The 24,145-nt window shown below is 45.2% G+C and overlaps 1 protein-coding gene across 2 annotated transcripts in view; it reads left to right on the top strand.

The window, feature by feature from the left end:
* Positions 1 to 23,936, top strand: part of ATP5MG (ATP synthase membrane subunit g) — a 33,712-nt gene extending 9,776 nt beyond the window's left edge. For both annotated transcript variants that reach the window (XM_078682244.1, XM_078682243.1), the window contains exons 2-3: positions 21,888 to 22,048; positions 23,724 to 23,936. In XM_078682244.1, coding sequence (XP_078538370.1) covers positions 21,888 to 22,048; positions 23,724 to 23,822 — 260 coding nt within the window. In that variant the 3' untranslated portion in view covers positions 23,823 to 23,936. The remainder of the gene's footprint in view (positions 1 to 21,887; positions 22,049 to 23,723) is intronic.
* Positions 23,937 to 24,145: the final 209 nt, after the last annotated feature.

The raw sequence follows: 24,145 nt of genomic DNA, 5'->3' as shown, positions 1-24,145 counted from the left end.
ATTTTGACCCTAACACAGAGGCCATGATATGCTTAGATGTAGAAGCTCTCTACACGAGCACCCCCACCCCCCCCAAGAATAGAGCCTACGCGTCATCAGGGGGTCTTAGAAAATGAAGACTGACCCTGGCAAGCCCTAATTCTCTGGATTATGACATCAGCTCATATTGCCTTAACGGAGAACTTATTCCAGTTTGAAGACCAACTATACCGACAACAGCATGGGACTTCCATGGGCCGTACATTTGCCCCGAATATAGCTTGTCTTTACATGAGCTGGTTTGAAGAAGAGCATATTTGGAACAATAATCCTTACCATAATGAAATCCGTTTATGGCAAAGATACATCAACGACATCTTGATACCATAGAAACCTTCAGAGAATGGCTAGACCAACTAAACCGTACCTACGCTTCACTATGACCAGCAACAAAGAGAAAATCTCCTTCCTTGACGTAAACATCCTGGCAAAAGGTGGAAAACTGGCAAGCACCTTTTATACAAAGCCAACTGACGGCAATAGCTTTTTGCATTTCAACAGTGCCCACCCACGGTCACTAAGAGAAAATCTCCTGATAGTACATTTTCTCCGTATCGGGAGAAACTGTTCAGACCTACGAGACTTCAAGGAGCAAACAAAAAAGTCACAAAAAACTCGGAGAAGGAATACCCCATAAAGATTATTAAACAAGCACAGAAAAGAGCACGAAACACACCCCGAGCAGCATTACTTGACACCAAGGTAAAGCCAGAGACTGACTCTCTGATATGTGTTACTACATATACTTCCTGTTCCAACACAGTCAAGGAAATAATGAAAAAAAATGGGGGAATCCTTACATCAAACAAACTTACCTACCAGACCCCACTTTGCTCCTTTAGAAAAAATAAGAGCATCAGGGACTTGTTGGTTCATAGCGACATGAGAACCTGAACAGCAACTGACTCTTTGGAGCCAACCGCGTGTCATGGGGCATTACCCCTGTGGCTCATGTACAGTATGTGCACTTACCAGACAATATAAATACATCAACTTGGGACTCCCTACCCCATGGGAACAAAGACAACATACAAATTGCAGTAGCAATAACTTAATATACACCATCATGTGCCCCTGTAACCTTCGGTATATAGGGATGACAACAGGAAAGATCAGAATCAATGAACACAGGAGCACTATATGGTGCTAGAGATCCTCCACAAAATTGACAACACACTTGCTGGAGAAAGGACATTTTGACATGCATGTGAAATGGACAATAATAGAAAGAGTGGACAATAAATACCAGGGCCATAACAAACTACTAACCAAGGAACAACGCTGGGTGTATAAGCTAGAGACACCCAAATCAGAATTGAATGACAAAATTCCATGGGGACAACTGAGATACTAACCATCGTAAGCCCCGGGAGACCTAAATCTCTATGCGATACTGAATAAAAAGACTGTCAGGCTGAGTAGGGAATCCTTCACCAGCAGTATTTCAACCGGAATACACCGCTTCTGAATATACCAGTGGAAATAGTTTAATATAATAGAATACACCTAAGTAGGGTTCTAACCGACGAGGACTATGTAGGTACATATTTCTCTCAATATTCCTACAGGATGTATTTTACTTATGACCACATTGTTCACGTGATGTAACTTATCCGCATCCTATAGTTCTTTAAGCCACGCCCTTTGCATTTCGTTAAAAGCCAATGGTAACTAAGAAATTGTGAGGCATTTTGGTGGTGGCTTGATGCCCACATAGCACCCCCATATCAACTATCCTCACTACCATAATACACCAGGTAATTATTAATACACACATAGTCCTAACTGTTATCCTCACTACCATAATACACCAGGTAATTATTAATACACACATAGTCCTAACTGTTAACCATCACTCTGTTTAAACAATCATACAAAATAATTTCTCTTCTTTTGAGTTCCATTCGTAGCCCCTTAGACATCTAACTTTCTTTCCCATAAAGCCATTGGTTTCTTTGTAGTCAAGCGTTGGGTAGAATACCGGTCATGCCGCCCACCGATGACGTGGTGCGGAACAGACCAGCGTTTACCGACCAATGCTGCTACTTAAACACCGGTGCCTCCCGGCACCTTCTCATCGAAAGCCTGGAGACACGGAGGACTGTTTAGCTTAATTGCTGGGGCTGTCCCCTTGACGAAGTAAGTGGTACGACCGAACTCTGCCAGTCCGCTTACAGGGAGGTCGCTCTCAAATCTATGAGGTAAGATCTTTACTGGAACTCCTGCTTCAATATCTGCAGCTTTACTTTCTTTCCATTATCTTTGCTGACAGTGTGTGACTATAGGGAGCCCCACTCTCGCTCTTGAGGTTCTTGAACACACTATAAATTTGGGTGAGTATTGCAGCACAACCCCCGCGCCATTGTTATATTGTATCTGTTACACAGAAAATCTATTCTAAATGCATGTTTTTTAATACGTTATGGTGTTTGCTTCGTTCTGGGAGTTGTGTTGACTGCCTTACTTTGAATAAAAGTCATGATAATGAAATACCGACATGAGATTACTGGGGTAAGTCATATATTGCTCCATGACAGAAGACCCACACAACCAGTGTGGTCATAGGACCATAACAGTTCACATTACTCACAGGTTATAATTTTATTCTCCCCACCAGCTCCACTAATAAAGGGATACCTAGAAGAAGGTGAGGGATTTTAATCTCTAGTTAAGCCCTCTGTTCACCCTTCTATTAAGTGCTCCCTGAAATACAGTTGAGCCCACTCTGACCTTTAGGAGTCACGGTGAACCCGATGATGAATCATGACACTACTTGAGTTTGTGAGGGTCCTATATAAAAAAGGATTTTTTTCCATCTCTGCACAAGTCATGCGGATCTAGCATACCCACTAAGGGTGACCAACCCCTCTACACTGTGTCCAGTGCATTATAGGCAAGAACCCCCATGACCTCTGTTGGGATACTTTTTGGTTATATTGGTCATCCTCACCAAACACCTAGTACATTCATATTTTCTTTGGAAACTTTCTTTAATAACCACATAAGAAAATCTATTTATAAAATGCATTCATGTATTGTGTACGTGCTTAAAATTTTAGCATCGCAGTTCCTGCTAACATTGAGTACAGTTGGTATAATAGCCCCCATATTTACTTAGTGTTTTATTTTTTGCCCTTGCAACATATGAAGTTAAGTTTGTAGATTTATACAGTGCAGCTTATCAACTGTGAGGGTATTGATGCTCTGTCTATAGGCATGGGGAGCAGGGTCGGATTGGGATAACAATTTGGCCCGGGCACTGACGAAAAAAGTGGCCCACATTCGCAGGGCGTGGCCCACATTCACCGGGCGTGGCCCACATTCACCGGGCGTGGCCCACATTCGCGGGCATGCCCTTTAATGAAATGCACAAGGAATGTAAGTGGGAGGTAATTGTTCTTGGGAAGGACACAGGGCAAAGGTGACAATATTCTACAAGCTGAGCAACTGAAAAACAACAAAGCCCCTTTCTAATAAGTTATTCCCCAGCCCTCCAGGACAGGAGCACCTGAAAAAACAGTGAGGCCCCTTACTATTGCAAAATGATTCCCCAGCGCAGGAGCACCTGAAAACAGTGAGGCCCCTTTCTATTAAATGTTATCCCCCAGCGCAGGAGCACCTGAAAAACAGTTTAGGCCCCTTACTATTGCAAATTATCCTCCAGCCCTCCAGCGCAGGACCATCTGAAAACAGTGAGGCCTCTTTCTACCTCAAAATTATTCCCCAGCCCTCCAGCGCAGGAGCATCTGAAAACAGTGAGGCCCCTTTCTACTACAAAATTATTCCCCAGCCCTCCAGCACAGGAGCACGTGAAAAACAGCGAGGTCCCTTACTATTGCAAAATTATTCCCCAGCCCTCCAACGCAGGAGCATCTGAAAACGGGGAGGCCCCTGTCTATTGCAAATTATACCCCAGCCCTGCAGCGCAGGAGCACCTGAAAAACAGCGAGGCCACAGCTATGTAAATTACGCGGCCTTCCCCAGCCCTTCACCGCCTCAGGGCACTCGCCTGGCAGGAGAGGGGATGCAGTAAAATACACAGCTGCTGGGCCATAGATGGCAGTGGGGTCAGGCTAAGGTGAAGATGGTGCGAGTTTCCAACATCACCTGGCCCCCACAGTGTGACCCATTCTTCCCAGCCCACTATGCCCTGAATGAGAAGGGCTGTGGGCGGGGTTTTAACACAAACACTGTTTCAGGGCAGCGTAGGCTCCAGGGGGGCCGAGGTGAAAATGGCTCAATGGCCTTAGCAACACCTGGCCCCCTGGGAGGCCGATTCTTGCTCAGAATCACCCCTCCCCAGCCCACCATCAGCATGAATGCTTGGCAGGGTGGGGGGGCAAGGAAAGGCCACAGCTGGTAACCGCTTAACGGCCTCCAAGTGAAGCTGCTTTCCTCTCCCTGTCAGTGCTGTAACAGGGCCACATACAGAGGAAGGTATGTCCTGTGCTGCTGCAACTACATACAACACAGGCTCTCAGTCACCAATACAAATATATCCCATTAATGCGCACACATGTTCATATATCCCCAAAGACCATGCTCTCACTGACCCACATGCCAGCCCTATTATAGCGCTTCTTATCAAAGTATTTTGTTCAAACCATAGTTTCTGGCTCTATGGACATTAGGCATAGCCAGTGATGGTTGGGGTGTTTGGTAAAAAAAAATCCAGAGTTGTTTAGCCTTTGGTAACTCACGTTTTTCACCGATCAGAAGTAGCTACCAATTCAGAAAAGGTTGGAGACCCCCATAGTTTAGTGTTTCAAAGCCTGTGGTTCTGTCACTTTTTTAATGTTCACACGTTCCGTTCTTTGCCAGCACAAATAGACTGTTTCTTGGTATGCTCACTATTTAGCCCCTAAATCCTTACAGTATCGTTAAAGGTGTTTTTATTGTGTGCCGGAAGGCCTATATCTTGTTTTTCTAGACACATGACTCTATAAAGTTCAAATGACCTTCATATCATCTGATTTCAAGGGAATTTCTGTAGTCTAAATAGGAAATAATAGAAAATCTGAATTTTGTTACTGTTCCTGAAAGCATGATACATTTCACATATTCAAATGTCCTTAAATAAGCAATGTCATTACCTGCAGTGCACATCAGTTAGGAATTTGTTGGACTGGGTTATTTTACTAAGAAACAAGCAGACTTTGAGTTAGCAAGACATTGGGGGGTACACATGTATAAAATCTACATCTTTAGCACCCAGCTGGAGGAAGGCGTGCCCTCGATGCAGGAAAATCCCTGATCTAGTTTGTCACGAGTGTTGCTTATGGAACAGCAGCCTGGTCTAGTGGTCATGTCGGCAACTGAAGTTGGCTTTTCACAAAAGGTTTGCGTACACAAATTCCACTTCTTCCTTCAATTGGGTGGAGTTGGACTCTTGTGTCGGGACGCTTTCTTGTCTTTAGAATTATGTGGTGCTTGTGAACCTGATTAAGTAGTTTCGAAATTTATCTTAAAACAACTATGGTGGGGAATGGCTTTGAAAGCTTGCTCCGCCCCTGTTGCTCACTAGTGATTTACTTTGTCACTCTTGTGCCGATCCCCCACGCATTGCGCGGACAGCAGCCCACGTAACGCGCGTCCTGACACCTTCACACTCTGTATTGCTCCCTCCTCCCACCATAACATGCACTCCTGCCTCCCATCTCCACCTGCCGGGGTTTATTAATTTTTTTATCAATTCGCGTCCAGCCTACTCCTCATTGCTTCCCCTTATTTACAGAGCCAAGTGGCGTCTACCACCTTGGATTTGGAAAAATGTAGAATAAAATGCACCTGCATCATTTAGTGTGCGTGCCAGAAGTGTTACATTGGCTTTTTTCCATCTACTTTTTGTTGTTGTTGTTGTGGTGTGTGTGTGTGCTGATGCTGCACAGCATTTGCAAATCCAGTGAGTCACAAAAGCAAGACGTGCTGGCTTTGCCAGTGCTTGTTGATGACCAGGGATTTTTAGGTCGAGGGACCTATAAGCTGCGAAGCAGCTTCCGGTCCGGAGATCTTATGTTTTGGAGTAGGGCACTTTAGACCCGCCTCTCAGCTCCGTTCGCTTCCATTGGCTGGCTTCCTAAAGGAAGGCCAGCCATTGGAAGAGAAGGGAGTCACTCCAAACAAGCCCCGTCTTTTTCGGATTCGGGGGCGTAAGTTTTGCTGTTCTTTAGCTTGTGGCGTCGTCCGTCACTCAGGACAGCAAAACACGCCCCCGAATCCGAAAAATTTCTGAAGCTTGCGGCCGCCATTTTTTTTCCTGCGGCTCAAGTAGGATCAAACGAGGACGCCTCCCTACAGCTTTGCGGCCCGACAGTCGTGTGGAGTCTGACTCGGGTAAGCTCTCCAGAGGTAGGCAGGGCACAGTTGTTAGTAATTTTCGACGGGTGCTCCTCCTGTCAGTGCCCCCCTCCACTCTCTATATAATCAGCCCCAGCTGCCTGCTCCTCACAGGAAAGTTTATCCGAGCGCTCAGAAGTGTGACTTGACTTCTAGGCGCAGCCGGGCATCTCTTGGTGGCTTTACCCCCACACAGGGCAGGACTCCTTTTGCCCTCTCTTGACGCCTCCCTACAGCTTTGCGGCCCGACAGTCGTGTGGAGTCTGACTCGGGAGTCCGGCAGTCCTTGCATCTGTCCCCCCGCCCTGGTGAGATGCAGAGTCCGGCCGACCTTGCACCCGTCCCCCGCCCTGGTGAGATGCGGAGTCCGGCAGTCCTTGCACCAGTCCTCCGCCCTGGTGAGATGCGGAGTCCGGCAGTCCTTCCACCCGTCTGCGTCAGAGGTTCCAGGGAGCAGCTTTAACTTAAGAGCATTTAACTCTGCAGTAGTGTCGCCCTTCACTGTATATAATGTGACGTCAAAGAGACTCGCCATGGTTCTTTCAGTCTCATCATTACAAAACGGAAGCATTTTCAATGTTCTGTACAACGAAGCCACAGTTGTTTCTTATTTATCTTACAATCACTGACAAAGCCAATAGTCCTGGCTTGTTGTAGGTGTAAATGTTCCTTTTTTTTTTTTTTTTTTTTTTTTTTTTTTTTTTTTTTTTTTAACTTGCAGAAGTTGGTCAGTCATAGTACCCATTTTATTTTTTTTTTTTTTTTTTTTTTTAATATTTTTTTATTTTCTCCCGCATTTTTCCGTAGATTACATTACAGTATATACAGTACAGAATTTTCTTACAATTATACAGTCATACAATCAAAGCCAAGGAAAAAGAAAAAATAAACGAGACCTACAGAAGAACAGTACAATAATTCCGAACAAAGATAATTCCTAGAGAGGATGAGCACGGAAACCCAATTCACGTCTTACTATTCTTCCACTCTTCTATAGGGCGCCAAATCTTCCCCCCCAGTATTCTTGCCCTTTTGCCTTTCCTATCATAAATGGCTTTCTCCAAATTGTATATATACAGTAGCCTAGCCATCCAGCTATGAAATAGTGGTGCAGATTTATCTTTCCAGACTTTCGCAATAATTAATCTATACACTGCTGTGGCCAAAAATACGAATTCGGGATAGTTATTATTATCACCTATACTAATTCCTAATATTATCAGCTCGTCTGTGAGTTTTACCTTCAAGTTTAAAGACTTCACCAAGAACTCCTCTATTGCAGTTTTTAGTGTGAATAACTGAGGGCACTGGCTGAACATATGCGTAATATTAGCATTCGTTGCGTCACACCGTGGACAAGTTATACCAGTGTTACCCCCCCATTGTGCTATTCTGGCTGGTGTGTGATATAACGAAAAAATAGTTTTATAATGTTGTGTTTGCAATGTAGCAGAGCAAAGTATAGTTCTACCAAAATCTAAAGAGGCTTGCAAAGCTTCCGGATGAGCCCCAACTTGCTCAATCCATTTCTTACTAAATTTCTCCCTGTCATCAGTTTTATATTCCTGTAATTCTATGTACAATTGTCTGATTGAACCCCGTAGGCTGCTCCCTAGGTATTCCATAATCCTACAGCTTAACATACCTACTGGTCCCCCCTTTTTTAAATGAAAGTAGCTTCTTATTTGAAGGTATTTAAAGAAATTGTTTCCAGGTATTTCAAATCTATGTTGTATATCTTGAAATAACAAAAAATCCCCTTCCCCATCCATCAAATCGCCTATTTTCTTAACCCCTTTGTCATTCCAAGTTTTCATTGTATTATCCCCGAATATTTCTGTTGGTAGATCAGCATTTAGGTATAGCCTCAGATATCTGTTAAATCTGCCTAACCCTACTCTTTTCATAATAACCTTCCAGATTTTATATACTGCCTCCAGGGTTTTGAATCTAGTATGCTTAAAGTATGTAAATTCTACTGTATTAACCAGGGCATTCACAGCCCTTTCTCCTAATAGTGCTTTGTAGGTATTCTCTATACTTATCCCTTCCTCGTAAAAGGCTCCACCACCCAGTAGCGCTTTAGAATACTGCAATACTGCAGCCCAATAATACAATCTAAAATCCGGTGCCCCCCACCCTCCCTTTTCCCGTGGTAGTGTCAGAAATCTGTATGCTCTTCGTGTCTTGCCTTGTGCCCAGATTAACCTATTCAGTGTTGCTTCTATTTTATTAAACCATATCCCATCAAACAATAAAGGAATCGCCCTAAAGAAATATAAAAATTTGGGGAATGTGACCATTTTAATAAAGTTAATGCGCCCCATTAAAGTCAGATGTAGATTATTGACCCTCTCCAAATTTCTCCTAACTTTCCCTAATAATGGCCCCATGTTTATTTCCACCAACTTCCCTAGATCGGCCGTCACCTTAACTCCCAAGTATGTAGCTTCTTGCACTACTCTACTATCACTAAAGGTGGTGTACTTATTCTGCACAATCTGAGTTTTCCCTTTATTTATTAGGTATCCTGAGAGTATACCAAATTTCCTTGCCTCCTCTTCGATTTCGATCAGTGCTTGCTCTGGCTCTGGAGTGACAATCGCAACATCATCTGCGTAGGCAAATAATTTATAATCTTCCCCATGCAATGTAACAGGTCTAATCCTACAGTTCGCTATTAACCTTCTCAAATAGGGGTCCAAATAGATGGCAAACAGCAACGGAGAAACTGGACACCCCTGTCTTGTCCCCCTCCCAATCTGTACCGTTTTCGAAAATGATTTATTTATTCTTATTCTGGCTGTAGGTTGTTTGTATAAAGCCTGGATTGCTGCCTTAAATCCTTTACCTATTCCCACCCAGTCCATCGCTTTCCATAGATAGGCCCAGGAGACCCTGTCGAAGGCCTTCTCGGCATCTAAAAAAATTGCTGCAACTGGGTCTCCCAAGGCCTCTGCTGCATCCAGGACAGTGATCATCTGTCTGGTATGTTGGGTAGTCCCTTTACCAGGTATGAACCCATGTTGTTCCGGGGACACCATTTTCTCAATAACCTTACTCAATCTATTAGCGAAGGCCTTAGCATATATTTTCACGTCGGCATTAAGTAGAGTAATTGGTCTATATGACCCTGGCTCTGTTGGCGGTTTATCCTTTTTTAATAACACGATGATGTCTGCACCCGACCATGACTTTGGAACAATCCTACCACCCTGTGCCAGACAGCATATCGCCCACAAGTCTATACCTATGACGTCCCAGAAAATCTTATAAAACTCAACGGGTATCTGATCCTGTCCCGTTGCTTTACCTGCAGGAAGGTCGGAGACAGCGTCCCCGATTTCCTGAAGGGTTAACACCGCGTCTAATTTATCTCTCTGCTCTATGCTAAATTCTGTCTGTGGTCTTGGCGTTAAATAGACCATACTTTCTTCCTCACACTCAGACTCGCTCGTATTTTCATCTTTCTCGTATAATACCTCGTAGTACCTCCTAAATACCTCCTGTACCTCCTCAACCTTATTCACGATTACCCCGGTGTTATCCCTAATTTCTTTTATTTCCCCAGCTGCCATCTTTTGTCTTGTTCTTATAGCCAGGAGGTGCCCTACTCTTTCATTATATTCATAGCACATCTCTTTTTTCGCTAAGTAATTCCTAGCTAGCTTCTGCGCTAGCGAGACCCCTGTTTCTGCTTTTAGAATTTCCAGTTCGAGCAATATTGATTCAAAAGGATCCCTCTTACTAATTGCCTCTACCAAAGCCTCTTCAGTTGTTGCAAGGACTCTAATCTCTTCCTCTGTTTTCTCCTTCTCCCTTCTATTTCTAGCGATTGAGTAGCTTAGTGTCTCCCCCCTTATACCTGCCTTAAAGCTATCCCATACTACATCTGCCGATGTGGAGTATCTATTAATATCCCAAAAGTTCCTTATCCAGATTTTCATGCTTATAATGTATTCCTCCTCCTTTAATAGCCCTCTTTCAAACGTCCAGGTAGAGTTTAATCCCTCTTTGATTTGAGCAGTTCTTAAACTTAGAACCAGGGGGTTGTGATCCGACACAATCCTAGGGAGACGATCTATACTTGAGATACCGACAAGAGAGCTAGAAATAAGGAAGTAATCCAGTCTAGCTATCGACTTATGTGGTGCAGAATAAAATGTACTACCTGACCCCATTGGATTTTTTTCCGCCCACATGTCACTTAGTGCATTGTGTCTAGCAAGATTTTGTAATGATCTGTATACCTTTTTCTTCCTCCCCTTGTAACTCTCCCCCTGCTCAAACAAACCATTTAACCCGTTGATGTTAAAATCACCACAACATATCACAGGCTCTGGCCACATTGCTAGTTCTCTATCTGCAAATTCAAAAACGTCCGGATCGTCCTCGTTTGAACCGTACACAGAGATGATTGTAAATCGAGATGTGTTCAATTCCATTTCAATCATCACCCACCTCCCTTCGCTATCCTCCTTTTTCCTTTTGACTATTGTTCAGCCTTTCCTTGCCAGCACTGCAACCCCCCTACACCTTTCTATCTGGCCTGTATAAGCTAAAACATCATACCCCATTTGCTCCAGCAGATAGATCTCATTAACGGCTATGTGTGTTTCTTGCAGACAGACAATGTCAATTTTCCAGAATCGCAGTAAAGCTCCCAATTTTTGTCTTTTTTCTCTATTGTTCAGACCACATATATTCAGCGTAATTATCTTAGTCTCCATCTACCGTGTTTTTTTTCCCCCCTTCCTTTTTTCCCAGCTTTCCCCTCACATTACTTCCACATTTCCCTCTTGAGAGCGTGATAACTTTTATTACTCTGTACTGTATTTTTATTCCAAACAAAAAACGTACCCCCCCTCCACCCCCCCCTTCTGTACCCCCCCTCCCCTGCAGCACCCCCCCCCCCCCCTGTGACAGGCAAATAGGTCAGAACTGACCTATGCGTGCCCACTGCGCGTTGTAGTGTCGCCCCCTCTCCTCCCCTACCCTGCCGGCAAAGAAAAATCCAATCCCAAAACAATCCCAACACAATCCCAAAAACAACTCCTATTCTTCCTAGTCTACACATTGTTTACCAATTTACCCATTTTATCTAGACAATACTATTTTCTCCCTAATTTCATTTCCACTGCATTTCTTTTCTTTTTAACCATTTCACCTTTTCACCCCTCCCAGCTCCACCTTTACCCTTTACCCTTCATCTCTTTCAGCTCTTCTAGATATTCTCCCGCCTTGATCTCTGAAAAGAACATCCTGACTCTGCCCCCAACAATGACTTTTAGTTTTGCCGGGAACATTAAGTAGGCTTCAGCGCCTTGACTCTGGAATGCTGCAATCATTTGCCTAAGTCTCCACCTCCTCTCCACCGTGACGTGGCAAAAATCCGGTCTTGCAAAAAATGTAATTCCATCCACCGTCTTTTTGGAGTCAGGTCTGGCCTTATCCATCAGTTCTTGTCTCGCCAGAAAGTTCCCAAAGAACACTAACATCGCTCTTGGAAGTGAGCTATCCCCTCTTTTTTTCCCCTTTGTCGTGAGTGGAAACCTATGTGCTCTTTGCACCTCTTGTTCCCATTGCCATGGGGTCTCCGGGAAGGCCCCTTTTAGCAGCTTTATCACAAAACCTCTGGGATCTTGTCCCTCTGTCCCTTCTTCTATTCCAAGAAGGCGTGCGTTATTTCGCCTTTGGCGATTCTCCAAATCCTCAACCTTCCATTGCAGCTCCTCCATCACCTTTGATTGCTCTTCTCTACTAGTCTGCCAGTCCGTCACCTCCTCCTCAATCCTGCCAGTTCTTTCTTCCACTTCGATAACTCTTTCGCTCACTTCCTCATATTTTTTATTTATTCTCCTAATGGAGGCTTGAATTTTCTTCGTATCATGCCTGGCTCTTCTACTCTCTGCTCTGGCTTCCATTTGGATTTGTTTTAAAGTTGAAAATATTAAATCTAATTTCCCATCCTCACTCTGGGGGTCTTGCCCATCCTCCTTGTAAAGATTTGAGGTAGCAGAATAATCCCACATCAGTTTTTTATGCGTTGTTGCGGGGGATCCTGCTCTCTTACTAGCCGGTCTGCGTTTTTTCAATGTGCCTTTTTCTTTGGAGCCCCCTGAATCATCCGTGCTGGAGAATGAGTCTCCCGTTTCACCCTCCTCCTCACTGCTAGTGATAACGGAGTCTGAGCCTTCAGGAACAGAAAATAATTCTCTTTCCCCCTCTGCTCCCTCTGTACTTTCTGTGCTCTCTGTATAACCACCACCCAGCTGCTCCTTTTGCCCTTGTCCATGCGGTAATCCTGCCTCCACCGCCTGAAGCGCATCTAGTAGCGGGTCTATGGTTATCGCTTCAGCTTCAGTCTCCCTTTTTGAAGCTCTCACCTCTTTCTCCCCAAACGTCCGCCCAGCCTCCTCTCTGGCAGTAGCTGACTCCTTCGCAGCTTGTCCCGCAGCTTGTCCCGCAGTAAGCGTAGGCTCCGCCTGCTCTGCTCGCGTCGGCTGCCTGTCAACGCCTATGCTTGCGTCCTCGAGGACGCTGCCTCCAAGTCCGCCCGCCAGAGATTTCTCCGAACACAAAGCTGTCTCTACATCCTCCGTTAGGGGCGGCGGGGGTACCTTACTGTTGAAGACCTCGATTACTGATGGTTGACGGAGAGACGTATCGCCCTTCTTTCTCTCCATGGTGAGTTTCCCCGCTTGGCCAGGCAACACGCTGTGACTACCGCTGCGCGTGTCAGTCAGATTCTTGCCTCTGTCTTTCTCGGCAGCCTTCTCTATTTTGCGCTGCTGTGCTTTGGCCGCCGTCGAGATTGTGGGTGTGGAGCGTTTGCTGGGTGGGGGCATCTTGGTCTTTGGTATCGTGCCAGTCCTTCCCGAATCCTTCAGGGCTAACTCTTTTGCCGGTCCTGTACTTAGAGCCATTGCTTGTTTGTCTTTTGCCCGGTTTGCCATAATAGGAGGGCAGGCCTTTCGGAGCTCTTTAAAAAGTACTTTCCAATGCAGTAACCTTTTTTTAAGGTAATAAAATACACCGCTATTCCCTTCCCGCATCTGACGGCGTAGCCACCACTGCATGCTCTTTTTTAGCAGCCGATCAGGGTCCTGTTATCTCCATGGGTCAGAGAGGGGTCTGGATGCGACTTGCACCTACAGCGCTACAGCGGCCATCTTGCCCACAGGTGTAAATGTTCCTTATTGTATTCTATATCTGGAGGCAATGACAGAAGCAGCAAAATACCAGCGTGGGGGTTTCTTATTTATCTTACAATCACTGACAAAGCCAATAATCCTGGCTTGTTGTAGGTGTAAATGTTCCTTATTGTATTCTATATCTGGAGGCAATGGCAGAAGCAGCAAAATACCAGCGTGGGGGGGGGGGCACTATGCGTGCATATTTTTAAGCCACGCCCCTAATTGCATCTGCACCAGTTTCATTCCATGTAAAGCTCTGCTGGAGCCCCCAGATGCGCGTCTAATTCAGACATTTCCGCTGAAGTACACTGTTTTCCTCATTCAGGCTGCTCTGTAGTGTCGCGTGCAAGAGCGTGAGGGGGAAAGGAAGGAATCTGAAATAGTAGGGGCTGCTGCCATAGTAACTGAAAAGGAATGTTGTTTTTTTTGTCCCTTTTGCGGTAGTCAGATTACAACAAACCCCGATGGGCCTCTCTTTCAAGGTGTAGTTCTTGTTAAGTGTTTTTTGCTGCTGGTGTGAAATGCTGTTTTCAGCCCCTTGGAGCTCTGACGCTACTTCCTGCCGGAGCCTCTGATTGGGCAGTTTTGTTGTAGAACATTCTGCTCTTGTCTTAAATGTGAACACTCGGGGAGTTTGGAATTAACTCTTTCTCCCAGCCTCGCAGACGGAAACGTATGTGTCTGTGTGTGTGCGTGCCTGGGCATGTGTGCGCATCTGTGTATGTGTGCATGCCTGTGTGTGGTTGCCTGTGCATGTGAATGCATCTCTGTGCGCGCATCTGTGTATGTGTGCAAATGCCTCTGTGTGTGTGTGTGTGTGTGCCTGTGTGTGTGTGTGTGCATCTGCATGTGTGTGCATGACTGGGCGTGTGTGCGCATCTGCATGTGTGCGCGTACCTGGGCGTATGTGCACATCTGTGTGTGTGTGCCTGTGTATGTGCGCATCTGTGTGTGTGCGCGCCTGTGTATGTGTGCACATCTGTGTGGGGGTGCGTGCCTGGGTGTGTGTGCATCTGTGAGTGTGTGTGCGCATCTGTGTGTGTGTGCGCCGGGGTATGTGTGCGCATTTGTGTGGGGGTGCGTGCCTGGGTGTGTGTGTGTGCATCTGTGTGTGTGTGCGTTCCTGGGCGTATGTGCGAATCTGTGTGTGTGTGCCTGCCTGGGTGTGTGCGCATCCGTGTATGTGTGCGCATCTGTGTGTGTGCGCGTTCCTGGGCTTGTGTGTGCATCTGTGTGCGCATCTGCGTGTGTGAGCGTACCTGAGCGTATTGGCAATGTAAATGACAATGCCATTTATTGATGATTTTAAAAAAATAAAAATGTCATAAGCAATGCCAATAGCTCTACCTTTAATGATGCCGAGACCATTGCATTGTAAATGCTTGTTCAGCCCTTGTCACAGAGAAAGAAGGGCAAAAAAGGGACAAGTTAATGAGCTAAACGTTAATTGTAGGGTGCTAGAGGGAAAGGGGTTTAGATGGGATCTTGGGTCGTTATTTTTGGTATGCAGCCCCCACAGCATTCAGTAACATCAGTAGTGTACTCCTAAGGGAACTTCACGTTTACATTTACTTCGTATTTAGGATGCAGTAAATGTAAACGTGAAGTCTTAAACATTTTTCTTACTTACGAGGTCCCAAAGGTGAGACCTATTGCCAATGCTTGTTTAGTTTTTGGTGAGTTCCTCAAATAGTTATATTTTTTCATAGCTCATATAGTATATGCTAACTAGTATTTCACAGTCCTACTCCGAATTAGTAATATTTATTTTCAAACAGTTTTTTTATTTTGTAGTTTCATACAAATAACGTGAATTTGTTTTATTACAGCGCAATAATATGACTGTGTGCTTTCTCTGTACTAGTTAAATTTCTTAGCCAGTGACCCCTGAATGTGGTGTTGCAACCTTTGCAGAAATTGTGTAAAATGTTAAGTATAGAATTCCCATAGCACACACATAGCTTGGGTTACAAGTGATGTTTGGAGCAGGATGACTGCTGACTCTAAGGCCAGGTTGTGTTGAATGTTGAGGTGTTGTGTTTAGTGTGTTCTGCAAGTCTGTTTGTGGCATGCTTGGGTGACAAGTGCTGTTTGGAGCAGAATGGCTGACTCTAAGGCCGGGTTGTGTTGGATGCATGAGGGGTGCTGTTTCATGTGTTATGCATGTCTGTGTGTGGCGTGTCTTTGTAGCAAGTGACTTTGTCCAAGTTGTGTCGTGGTGGGTGTGTCTGGGGTGCTGTGTGTTGTCCTGCTACATGCTTATCTGTGATGAGTCTTGGAGTCGATGCTGTTGGGAGCTGATGTGTCCTTTTGCAGTACTAACTTTCTGAAGTGTGTGTGTGTGTGTGTGTGTGTGTGTGTGTATGTAAGCACAACTTTTGGCAGGAAGGGCTTGGAAACACGTCAGTCGTTTGAGTTCTAGTAGAGGGGGCTCTTTCTGAGGTGGGGCGGCGGCTGAGGAATGTCACATGCAAATGGAGAGATCATAGGCAGACCCTGTCGCTCAGCCCGAGACCCCCGTTTCTCAGCACTTGTCTTATCTTGTTAGCTGCTGATAGAGGGCCCGGCTGCTGTGGAGAGTCACTTTTAATTAGGACTTCGCCTGGCATGGGGCGGGCTCCTGCAGTCTAAGCAGGCAATTATCGGATGCCCTGTGCGCCCTGGGCACTCTGTGCCACCCCCACCCCCTTCGTTTCCGCCTTGGAAGAGCTGCCGTCAGACCGAGGCAGCGTGAATGGCAGTGGCATGACACGAGGCATGAAGACCACCCTGCTGTTGTCCGAATGCCATGTTTACAACTATCGGACTAGGTTGTATCGTACACATTCCGTGCCAGGCGCACCTCCACACCCTCAAACCTTAATTCACAGTGGCGCCCGGGCAGCTTTTTAACATCTCTTTAACTTGAGTTCAACTTGGAATGCGTTTGTATGCAAAATCTAGTTAGCGAGTTTGGAGTCGTAGAACGTCAGTCAGACTGGTGGAGGTTTGCAGTATGCCATGGCCGCTAATACGAGTCTGGATCCTTCATCACTTAAATGTGACAGAGCAGAGGAGAGGCGGGGAGGCTTTGATGAGGTCAAAAAACATGTGGGTTGAAAAAGAAAAAAAGCGCTGAAATACGAGCGCGGCCCCCGGCCGTGAAAGTTAAAGTACTCGTGCATGCAGAGCGTTTACCTTGCGGGAGCGAGCAGCGGCTGGCGCGATAATTGCCAACAGATGGTGCCACTGCTCGCTCATTGGAAACAGTGCAAAACATGCACAAGTTTCCAAGAAAGTACAGAGCGATTCCAAGAGGTCCCTCCTAAGCACCACTTGGCCGCTGCATAGGCGAGACCTAAAAATCAGACTTGCGTTCTTAAAAAGTAACAAAAAAGTACAACTTTAATGCTATTAGCACACTTGGTTAATTGTGCTGGATTATCTTGGCTTCTGAAATTCCTATAAAGCTCTACTAATACTAATCTACTGTGCATAACTGAGTCTGAAAAAAGAAACCACAGGGTTAATGCACTGAAATTATGTAATGCTGTGGCGTTTTCCACACAGTTATAAATGTCATTTGCCACGTAATCTATCGTCTGCTGCATAATCTGCAGATTTTAACAAAAATTTTGATTGCTCAGTCTGAACCAAAGGGTTTTGAAAAAGGGATTACATGTTTCCGCTTAGTGGAATGGCATTTGCTAAGGTTGACTGGCCATTTTTCAGTTGTTTATTAATGTATATGGTGGTTAAACTGGCACGGAGGTGGAATCTGCCCAGCCTGATATCGTATGTAAAAAAGACAAAATAATGAAGCAATACTATCACACAATATGCTGCATTGTTTACCTTTTCTTGCTGCATAATTTAGTTGACCCTGCTGCATATTTTAGTCCTCCCTTGCTTCATAACTGCAATGGCCTGGACATGCATGGTGAAGATTTAGTGGCAAATGTGACTGTTGGATGAGGAACCTGGTTGGGCACGTTATTTGAGGCTAGGGTAGTGGTCCATGGACTGCAGTCATGAGGCTTGCAATGGCTTCCAATCCAGGCCCTGGGAAGGTGTACATGTCCGCTATCTCAATAAATAGCGGACCTCTGTTTTGAAGGCGTAGAGCGTTCTCATGAGGGTCCTTTTGCTGAGACCTCTCTGGGCGCCTCCTTTCTTCAAGAGACGCAACTAATTGCAATGTTTATTACCTAGAATAGCAGCGTTTGTCTACTATCCCTATCAGCCGATTGAGCCGCAGGTGTTAATTTAGGGTCACCTCCTTGCTGGTTTAACTTCAATTACCCTCATTTCTAGGTGTGCCCCAGTCATGGAAAAAAATATTTTTGTGCTATTAATCAGAATAGATTTGCAATAGTAAAGAGGCTAGAAATGCACAAGATTCCACACTCCCTGTTAAGGAACCCAAGGCAAGGGATGGTTGTCACAAGTCAACATGGCTCTTAATTGCGCTACAACAGTTTTGGGTTCATCAAGTTACAGTCCGGTTCCTGGCTTTTATTTTAAATGTAACAGTCTTGTATTTGCTACACTGTCGCTATCAGCCTTTACCAATCCAGAAAATATTGTTACCCTTGGACCCCATGTCATATGACATATCCATATTACTGTTGTAGGTTTATTTAGTACTCCTAGACATGGGGTTTCCACATCAAAATTATCTTGGCACTTGTTAATATTCCACTAGGATGGCAGGCAGGTATTTTTATCAACACTGGAATGAGGAGATTATGAGTGTTAATCTGCTGTAATTTATACCTCTGATTTACAGTTGAACGCTCAGCTCTGTATTATGCAGTTAACTACTCTGTTTGCTTAAGAACTAAAAGCATAGGTAACTTTTCTTAAAAATCCTTACCAAAGACATAACCTGTTACTTGTGAAGAGCAAAAACATTGGAATGTACCATTTGTCATGCTTCTTTTTGTATGGTCCTGCACATTTGTCTCACCGCCTAATTGTAGAGGCTTTACTTTATCCGTTTCGTGAGCACAAGCATGCCTGTTTTCATGGTCGATCCTATGATTTATGTAAGTCAGCAGATATTCACTGTTAGGTGCTTCTACCCTGAAACAAATCTTCTTCTTTTTTCTGTGTACAGACCCTCTTTTGGTAATTGAAAAACAAGGTACTTACTTTTGGATATGCATTATCTGATAGAGACTCTATCTAGCCCCAGATTCCCTTAGAATATTCCCCAGGTGTCTGCTTGGATCTGGAAATTTTATGGTATGTGGCGTCTTGCAGCTCATTGTCGGCACCAAAAGTGACATGCGAGGTGCCTGTATATGAGGTACTCCAGCACGCTGACATCCGTTTCTTTTCATGATTCCACGCCAAAAGCACGGAGCCACGAAGAATGCTGACATACTGGTGTGTATTGCTAAGGCCTTCGAAAGGGTGACCCTATACTGAATAAATTTGCAGGAAGAATAGGAAGGTTGATGAAGAATCTGCCGCTAGATAGTCTCTACCAGATAAGGCATTACTGAAGGCAAGTATTCGTTCATCCAATAGAGATTTCCTTACCTTAGAATAGATAACCAAGCAATACCTTCCTGGAGGTGGGTGTGCGAAATGAAAAGGATTCGATTAAAAAGCCCTGCCGGTCCGAATGAGCACGGTGCCTATCACAACGGGCCTGGCGGTCCAGGCAGCAATGCTTTGTGATTGTGAGTAAGGACACCCAAATCGCTGCCTTAAAGATGTCCAGGACAGGGACAAAACAAGCAAACTCAGTGGTGTCAGCCTTGGCTCTGGTGGAGAAGCATGAAAATTCTAAGGGGGTTGCTTCTTGGGCAGTGTGTTGCAGATTTTCATACAGAGCACTATCCATCAGATGGTCTGTTTCTGCACGGCCATCTCTTTCTTGGATCCAACATCCCCTACAAAGAGTTGATCATCCACCTGCAACTCTTATGTGTGATCCCAGGAAGAATGACAGCGCTCTTTATGGGTCCAGGGAGTGGAGTCTACCCTCTTCTTTAGAAGGGTGAGGTGTAGCAAAGAAGGCAGGCAACGTGATGTTCTGACCTACATGAAAAGGTTTCGCAACCTTCTGGAGAAAGGAATTGCGGGTCCTGAGAACCAGCTTGTCTGGGTAAAAGTTGGGATACAGAGGATGCACAGAAAGTTCCTGCCGATCAGTGACCCTCTTGGCGGATGTTCTGGCCATTAGAAAAGCAGCCTTGATAGTAAGCAGGCAAAGTGGCAGTTGTGCAGCGGCTCAGGAAGCGCTCACATTAGAAAAGTTGAAAACCAAGTTAAGATCCCACTGGGCATGACAAATAGCCTGGGAGGAAACTTGTGCTGGAGTCCTTTGAGGAACCAAGGACTAGAGGTCCATACAACTGGTCACAAACTACTGGCCGTAATTTGCAAACCCGAATTGTCTGATGTTATAGACTTCCAGTAAGGCATGCAATGGTAAATTTAACCCTCCACTGGGTGCGTGTATCAAGGCAAACTAAAGGGGTTTGGAGGTTGTGGCTGCCGGGGAGTGGTGGCTTGAGCTGATCTGGCTGGTCCCACATAATCTGTGGGAACCACGTTCACAGCTCCTTTAAAGCCTGGGAAGCCTGGTGGCTGGGCCCGGAAAGGACACAGTTGGTAACCCCCTACCGTAGCCACGGAATGGAGGAAAGGCATACTGGGGTTATCGTGGGGTTTAGGCCAAAGGGCTTTGCTGTAGCTATGCTATCCTTTAAAGCACTCCAGCGCTGAATCTGGCTCCACACCAAAGAGGCAAGAGCAATGATAGGGCATATCTATGGGCGAAGCTGTGACCTCCTCCGAGAAGCCAGTGATTCGGATTCGGCCTGGCTTCTCAGTACCACCGGCAATGAAATTGCTCTGCTCAGCAAGTCTGTTGTGTCAAGTCCACATTTGATGGTGACCTTTGCTACATCTCGCATGTCTGCAATAGCTTGAGAGAGTTTGGCTCGGGCCTCCTCTAAGACCGCATACAGCACTTGGTGCAACCGAATCCAAGTGTGTTGGTATCTGCCCAAAAAGCATGCAGTGTTCACTTCCACAGTGCTAGGCTGGTGGAAGAGAAAATCCTCATATCAAAAGTATCCAGCCTTTTGGATGCCATATCCGGTGGAGTGGTAGGGAACATGCCATGATTGATTCCAGAGGTGAAGGCTTGGTCCACCAAGCTGTCCGGGGTGGGATGTTTGGTGAGAAAAATGGCATCTACATGAGCAAAGCGATGACGCTAGGCAACTGTCATGTGCACAGGAGCCCCTGTGCCATGCCTGGACCAGAGCCCAATGAGGACATCTGTAAGGGCTTCCTTGAATAGGAGTAAAGGTTCATAAGGGGAGACTCTTGGCTGAAGCACTTGTCAAGATGTTGGTCTTAACTAACACTGTGTGCAACTAAAGACTCAAGACCTCGGCTGCCCACATCGCTGCCATTGCGAATGATGCACCCTCCTCTGTAGTTGTGGTAGGGGTAGAGACCAGGTGGGTGTCTTGCGAAGTGTACAGAGCACTGGTATCCACCAATTCCTCGCACCAGTTGTCCTCTGTGTCATCAATGGGATGATTTTCCTCTTACCCCTCCCAATCATCACCTTGTCCAGGCCGGTCAAAGGAAAAAGGCACTGACCCGGACTTGGAAGGCGTGGTAGAGGTCTGCATCAGACAATGGCCATCTGGCTCCGTGTCGGAGCCAGGTATGACGATGTGGCCTGTGCCGCCGAGAGCAACCACACTGGAGCGGGCATTGAGAAAGCTCAGAGTTTCACAGGCACGCTGCTCCAGTTCCAGCGCCAACTCTTAAGGGCTACAAAGGCACCTCACACGTCACTTCAGGTGCAGACTATGCCAGTGCGAACCCAAGGACGCCACCCATTGGCACGCAGGGGTGCTGCTTGAAACGTTCCAGTTTCAGTCTGATGCTTGTGGAATATTCTAAAGTAAGGAATCTGTGGCTAGAAGTCTGTCAGATGAGATTTTACAATGATAGCCCATTGTGGTCAAAAAGGGAAACTAGAAATTAAACCCATGGTTTTTCTGTGCTCCTCTTGTTTTCCTGTTACACACTTGCCTATTACTTGCGCTTTTTGCTCTGCTGTCCGACAGGTGTTCCTTGTGGAGCCATTGGTACGTATTGTTATGCATGATTGCCAGTTGACAGTGGGCTTAGACCTTGCCTCAAGTACTCTGTGCTTCAGGTGGCCATTCAGAATGCTGCTTATCTGCTGTTTGACTGGGTACTTTGGACATACAAATGCCTGAAATTATTTATTTGAGCCTCACATCGGTTTCCCAAGTGATGTGCTCTTGTTAAGATTCATGTTTTCTCTTCTAGCCGCTGTTACTTACTCCAAACCCAGATTGGCCACCTTCTGGTATTATGCAAAAGTGGAGCTGACACCACCTTCTCCAGCGGAGATTCCCAAGGCAATTGACAGCATGAAGGCGATGGTGAAGTCCTTCCAGTCGGGCAAACTTTCACAGCTCACAGTCAAGGTAACCGAAGCTTGTTGGTTATGAGAATCTGCCTTGCTGTCCCGAGTGAATCCCACCCTGTAATCAATGTCCAGGGAAAAAAAGAGCTTACTGAGTCCATTCTTGCACTCCCCTTTTTAGGGAGCCCTTTAAATCACTAATCATCATTGTGGGCCGTCTGCAGAGGTGTACATGGAGTGGATGCTTAGTTCGTTCAGCATCTCCTCCATCCATGGACCTTCCAATACTCCCCCTGAACCGCTTTGATTATTATGTTTATGCCTGAGCAAGTGATTGATATGATGGATACAATAGCTGTTGCAGAGCTCCGTGTGTAATATGGAACCCCATGTTCAAATCTTGATCTGCCTGAATCCACGTTTTATCGTGAAGATGTTGATAAAAACTTTCTCTTTGAATTGGGAAAATAGGACAACTGAGTGTTGGGTTTGTGATGACCACAAAATAAATGGTACGCATTACTGTAACCTCCTTGCCCCACCCATTCACCACAGGGCATATTTTTATTTGCTGAAGTTTGAAAACTCGTCTTTCATGTGTTTGTAGTTCTAGTGGCCCTCCTTCTACAGGCCCCCTTCTCTGAAGGCTGCTTGCTCAATGATATTATTCCATTCATTTAAGGTGTAATTTTGCAGAATATATACTGTGTCGAAATGGTCGAGAAGCTAGGGTGTAAGGTTAGTGGTATTCCGGGAGATTATAAAGTGTCATTGATATTTAGGTTCAATTAGGTTTCCCTTGAGCCTCACAAGTGCCTCCCCGATGGTAGTCACTTTTTGAAGCAACATTGTGATGTAGAAAATGTCAAGATATATTGTTTACAATGCTGTGGTGTAATTGTGTTACTTTGTTCAACTGACTTGAGAGGGGAGAAGGGTTTGGAGATTACAGGTCATGTGTCCTGAAGGAAGTGCTAATGTATTCTAGGAATTAGTATGTAGGGAAATGGGGCAGAATAGCATCTTCTCACAGATGGACTGGGAGAATGAAGACAGACAGCCTGAAATGACAGAGTTTGCAAATTGTGCAAGAAGTTAGTCTATTTATTTACCAAGAACAGTAGAAGACTTTGAGTATTTTGGGACGATGCAGAGGTTACTGAGAATGGCTGGCGGATATGGGTTTACAATGGATTTGGCAGAGCTTATAATGTAAGCTGCAAGAATAACCCGTGTTTGAAGGGGGCTGTTGTCTCCTACATTTTTGACATTTAGGTGTTTACTCTACTAGTAGTTTCTCTACTTTCGCACCTACATGCTGGAAGGAAATGTTTACATGAAAACTATATAATTCTTACTCCCTCTTTTGTACGTAAAGTTACAAATGTGGAAGTCTTTGTGTAGTAGAGACTAACAAGTAGTGAGGTAGAGCCCAGGTGTCAGAAGAGCAGGCCATTGAAGGTCTGAATATTCGAGTCACAAACTGGGTACTTACTGTATTCCATCTTTCTTTATTGAAAGAAGAAATATATGCAATGCATAAACACATAAATTAGGAGAAGCAGCATGGTCTCCGTACCCCCCCCCCCCCCCACACCCGAGTGCACTTACACCAGGTTCTGCAGGATAGCCTGTTGTCTTCTGGTGCACATTAGTCCCAAACCCTTCTACCTTTGAGTCCAAGTGTATTTTATGTGTACTCTTTCGTTTTCAGTCATTATCTGTTTCTCTTGCAGGAGGCCCTGAGGAATGGATTGGTCGCTACAGAGGTCCTGATGTGGTTTTACATTGGTGAAATCATTGGCAAAGGAAGTTTGATTGGGTACAATGTCTGAAGAAATCCTCACCCGAGCGTCTCGTCTCATTGTTTGGATTACTGTTGAGATATAATTTATAGAGATCTGTGATCTCAGCACCTAGAACACAATAAAAACATTCTTTAAACTCTGCCTGGAAAGTCCCTGGTTTTTGTAGAGTACAAATGACGGGTGGTGCAAGATTGAATGCATGAGAATATCAAAGCATGTATTTCTCAATGTGGAGCACTCTGCTCTCTAGTTAGCTGCTTGTACTATTTGTTGTCAAGGGCCACCAAAGTGAAAGACGCAGGGTTCAGTTCGAGGACAAAAAACAGAGCTTTATTTTAAGTCAGAGTTAT

Source organism: Lissotriton helveticus, chromosome 3_1 (assembly GCF_964261635.1).
Source record: "Lissotriton helveticus chromosome 3_1, aLisHel1.1, whole genome shotgun sequence".
Classification (NCBI taxonomy): domain Eukaryota; kingdom Metazoa; phylum Chordata; class Amphibia; order Caudata; family Salamandridae; genus Lissotriton; species Lissotriton helveticus.
This window is presented reverse-complemented; position numbering and strand designations above follow the sequence as displayed.